This window comes from Sinocyclocheilus anshuiensis, unplaced genomic scaffold (genome assembly GCF_001515605.1).
Source record: "Sinocyclocheilus anshuiensis isolate Anshui unplaced genomic scaffold, SAMN03320099.WGS_v1.1 scaffold715, whole genome shotgun sequence".
NCBI classification, from domain to species: Eukaryota; Metazoa; Chordata; class Actinopteri; order Cypriniformes; family Cyprinidae; genus Sinocyclocheilus; species Sinocyclocheilus anshuiensis.
The window spans coordinates 208,115-212,865 of NW_015551089.1; the positions used below are offsets into that span (position 1 = coordinate 208,115).

Here is a 4,751-nt window from a genome sequence, read left to right on the forward strand (position 1 = left end):
GTTATATCTGATCAAATGCACATTATTATTCTTTAGTTTGGGTTAAACAAATCAATTTTGCTTGGTTGGAACAGCAGCTACGCTAATTATGTCTCTATTTGTTTCTCTGTTTTTGCCACGGGATTGCCACTAGGATTTACACAAGCTTCAGTCTGGATCCAGAACACCTGAGAAGAGATGATGCCAACTCCTCAGAGGACCTCAGATGATGCCAACCCTGAAACAACATACAGAACTACCAAATGTTGCTATAAGTTTGATTGCATCATATAATAATTGCTGTTAATAGTGTTCATCGTCTGTTTGATTATGTCTTTACTTGATTTTTCCGTACATTTCTGCCATATGTACATTAACTGACAGTCACCACTGATAAGCTACTACTAAATATTGTAGAAACTTAATTTGCTGTAAAGTTGCTTTGCAACGATTTGTATCGTGAAAAGCGCTATACAAATAAACTTGAATTGAATTTAATTAATGTGGTAGCTGAATAATTCAAGTTAAGCGGCATATTTAGCTTCATAAGCAGTTGTCTGGTAGCTTGTCATGAGAGGCGCTATTTTGCTAACGTTGATTTTGATACATTTGACAACACCAAGATGATGTGCTGCCACTCTCCTGCTCCATATCTGATTACAGTGTTCTCAAGGGCATCTTTGTAGGGTGGAGTTTTGGGGAAAAAAAGGAGCATCTAATTCAGCAGCTTCGTCTGAGTTAATTTCATAATGGCTAACACCACTAACAGCTTCAATTCCTCCTTACAACAGCGAGAAAGTGCTCTTTGCAAGCTCTCACACGCAGCGGAATGTAAATGCATGAGCGAATGTTCCACAGTTGTGACAGTCAACGTGAACTCCACCTGGCCTTCAGCTCGGAGGGTTGCTGACAGAGATGGACAGATCTCATCTTTCTTCTCCCTTCTCGCTCATGTAGCTGGCAAAGACCTCAGATCACCGCTCGCTCACATTCTGGCTGGGAGCAGCAAGGCTAAGATCCACAATGTCAGCGCTTGACAACGGCGTATGGCATACCGCTGAGCAAATCTGCCTGAAAGCTGTGCTCTTCCACACTCCATGAGACACTGAAACACTCATTACGGGCAGAGAGAAAAGTGAAAGGGCAGATTCTATCAGCCAACTATGACAAAATTCCTCAGCTCACGACTCTAATAGAGACACAACCCCTGAAACGTTCCATAATCTCACATAGCAGCGAACGTGGGGTCACGTGCACCGAACTGCGGAGTTCGGCAAATAAGAGCCACTTAATAAGAGAGCCCTCGGGCGCTGAGATGCCAAGACTCCCAAGATACATCCAAAGATCTGGCCTCATCTTCCCCAGCATCTCCTGTGGTCACAGGGATGTCGAGGGGACAAACATCTAAAAATAGCCTTCCTACTTCCATTTATAGAACGCACAAGGCAAAGCCACAGATCCATTTCTCTCATAATCACAAATCATCCCTTACTTTTCTTTTGTCTTTCCACAAAGCTGCCCAGAGCAAAAAGAGCGATAATGATTTCCAGTCAGAGCAGCTTAATTTACTGTTGGAACAATTCATTTCAATAAATTGGCAGGACCGGGCTCCATTCCATTGACGTTTTCATGCATATATTACATTTCAATCAAGATTTATGTCCTTATCAGCATTGTCTTGTCAATATCAGTGGCAATAGACAAAAGGGAATGATGTGTGAAGCAAGTAGCATTTCCCAAAGTGTGGACCAAGAGACGCACACAATAAATCAAAGACATTGAAATTATATTATATGGTAAAATTTTGTTTTCCAAGAATAAAAACTTTGAAATCAATAGTCAAATGACAATCTTAAATGGGACAGATTCTCGCAACTTTTCGGGGTGCAGTCTTAGTGGGCCATCTGTTTTGAGTGAGTAGGGCATATTGAGCCTAATCTCCACTAAACTTAATGCTCAGCCAGATATCAAAATGCAGAAAAATCTTAAAGAGCAGGGTGGTATAGATATGTAACAATCTTAATACAATAAAAACTTTGTAAAATGCTATAAATTACAATAACAACAAACAATGTTGGAGGATTTTCAATAAATTTCCAACCACCTGGGGTACCTGGGAATTTTTTACGTTTGGTAAGCCCTGCATTGTGATGTCTTTTCTCAGTATGAAGTTCATCCTAAGGCAAGTGATCACTCAACTGAGGAAAAGGCATTAATCATTATGAATTGATGTATGAATTACCTGGTTCTGTGCAGTTCTTCTCTGTCTCATTGTCTCCGGCTGTGGCCATAAGCCTTCGGCCCAGATGATCTCTGGGAACAGCAAACCCCTCCTGAAGCACCAGCCCATGACCTGTGAATAAAGAAATACACACATCATCTAAATTTACAAATTCAGAGCGTAGGCACCAAAGCTGTTGTGAATCCGCTTATCCGGATCCATGCATAACCAGCACAGATTTGAAGAAAATTACCGTCATTTGGCAAATAAATAATTTACGGACATTTACATACATACTTCCAACAATTTAATACATAATCTTATGTTGCACCTCAATGACAAGGGAATTTATAGTAGCATTAATAAGCCAGTCTGTGGACTCTATGCAGAGTTTGTGCAGCTTAAATGGACTGCTCCCCCCTGCAACAATTATATAAAATTTAAATTATTTAATAAATGTTAGTACTTATTCATGGAATTATATTAGGTTAATGAATTGTTCACTTAAGTCAAATTTTATAACTTCAAACAAATACCTTACTGTTTAAAATAGTTTTATAAGTTTAGCGTCACCTTGCATTACACTTCATGTCAACTATCCAAATACTCATCGTCATCAAGGAATAGTTAACAACTTAGAGCTAATTAGCCAAATTACTTGTCAGTTAGGCTTGGGGTTAAGTGTGTGATTCTGCGCCCTTGATTTGCCTGGCTTTCCGTTTTAATCAATGTTCCTACTGGATGTGCATTGTATCATGGTTAGCAGCACCACAGGGCTTATTATTTATTTTGAGAAAATCATAGAAAGAAACTGGTGTGAAGATTCAACCATGCATACTGTCCTAACAGCCAGAGCCTGAATTAGGATTTCATGCATCATATTTGCCTGCATTTTTATGCTTCAGCAGTCGATTTCAGCACATCATTTTTTTTCATGAGGATATGTGGTAAGGTCCAAAAAAAAAAAAAAGAAAAGAAAAGGATAATCATTTATCTTGTTCTGAAACTATGGCACACATTTAGTGGAACATATTTATTGGACAGTTGGCATTACAGCTGTTAATCACTGAACACATTGCGTTTATTCAAATTATATATAAAAAAAAAATTCTAACAGAAATAATAAAATATATGACGTTACTTTTTCTGTGCAACATGAAAGCAATTAACTAGTAGAATGACTAGGTAGCTGTAGTCATCACTCAGTTCTATTTTTAAGGATTTTCATGACGTTCAACTTAGACACTTCAACATCTGAGCTCTTCACATTAAGATTACATTGCAATTAGGGTCCACTAAACACTACAAAACAATAACTAGACTAAATAAATAAACAAATCTGAAAACTACAATGTCTTTACTGGTTACACGCAACAACAAATAGCATGAACAGTGTAGTCTGATTTACGAACGAATGACCCTTTTGGAGCAGATACTTTAATAAATCTGTCAAAGTGACTCTCAGACCATCAGTTTTAATCAGACCAATGACTCCCTTACTAAGTAAAATGGTTGAATGAGTGGTTGAAGTGGTTCTTGGCTGGTTAAATTTGGCACATCCTTCTCAAGAGTTAGCGTGTGAAATAGGTTTTTATAAATGTCAAAATATTTTCTATCCCAGTTTAATATACAATCAGCTAGCATTTTATATATTAATTCCTCTAAAATAACAAGTATTTAACTTACAAATAAGGTTATCAAAAATACTAAAAGATAAGGGTGATGACAATTTTTATTTTCGAGTGAACTATTCTTTTAATGCACAAAATACCTTTAAAAGGGCCACTCTTGATTCTATAAATATTCCCTATTACATTAGGAGTAGCAAAAATAAATAAAATAAATGTATTCCACACACTGAAATCTGCTGCAGCAAACCTGTCTAAAATACTCCAACTGCTCCTTAATCAAGAACAGAATAACCCACTTACAGCTTATGAGAAGCAGAAAAAAGGAGCAGTAAAGTTGTGTAACGAAGTGTCAGAAGGAGGACAGAATAATGAACTCAACAGCAATAAAAAGTTCATTTTCAGCCTGCATTAACTACAGTTATCGATGGAGGAAAATGAGATGGTGCAGAAGAACAGGAATGAGATTTGGGAAGCTGGCCCATATTAGGTGTGATGTTCTGTAATCACAGCAGGAGTGCACACTAGATGGACTCCTGACAGGCTTATCAGAAATGCCAGTATCCGTAGAGCCATTAAAGCAGAAAGCACATATTCCGCATACTCATCATTACAATATCATGTGCAGGTAATCCCTTAAGCCGCTTGTAATTTTGGTGTAATTAAACTCAACCGCACCCACTAGTATCGCTCAGCCAGGCAGGCAACGCTGTACACTTTGTAGACAATAAGACCAAGTGGAAAAGCTTGATGCAAAATCCCCTGTAATGAGACATCATTTGTGTCTGAGATGTGCTTGTACCACAGGGGTTTGAGTTGGGTATTCATTTCAGCTGGAAACTGCAGTCAATTGTATGTGTATTAGGGATATGCCGGTATCAAATTTTCATGTTGCGATTAATTGCTAATGCTTTTATCATGGT

At 38.0% G+C, this 4,751-nt stretch overlaps 1 protein-coding gene across 3 annotated transcripts in view; it reads right to left on the reverse strand.

Annotated features, from left to right (window-relative positions):
- The window catches only part of LOC107662654 (sodium/potassium/calcium exchanger 4-like), a 44,216-nt gene that overhangs the window by 23,321 nt on the left and 16,144 nt on the right, over positions 1 to 4,751 (reverse strand). For all 3 annotated transcript variants that reach the window (XM_016452734.1, XM_016452732.1, XM_016452733.1), the window contains exon 2: positions 2,222 to 2,332. In XM_016452734.1, coding sequence (XP_016308220.1) covers positions 2,222 to 2,332 — 111 coding nt within the window. The remainder of the gene's footprint in view (positions 1 to 2,221; positions 2,333 to 4,751) is intronic.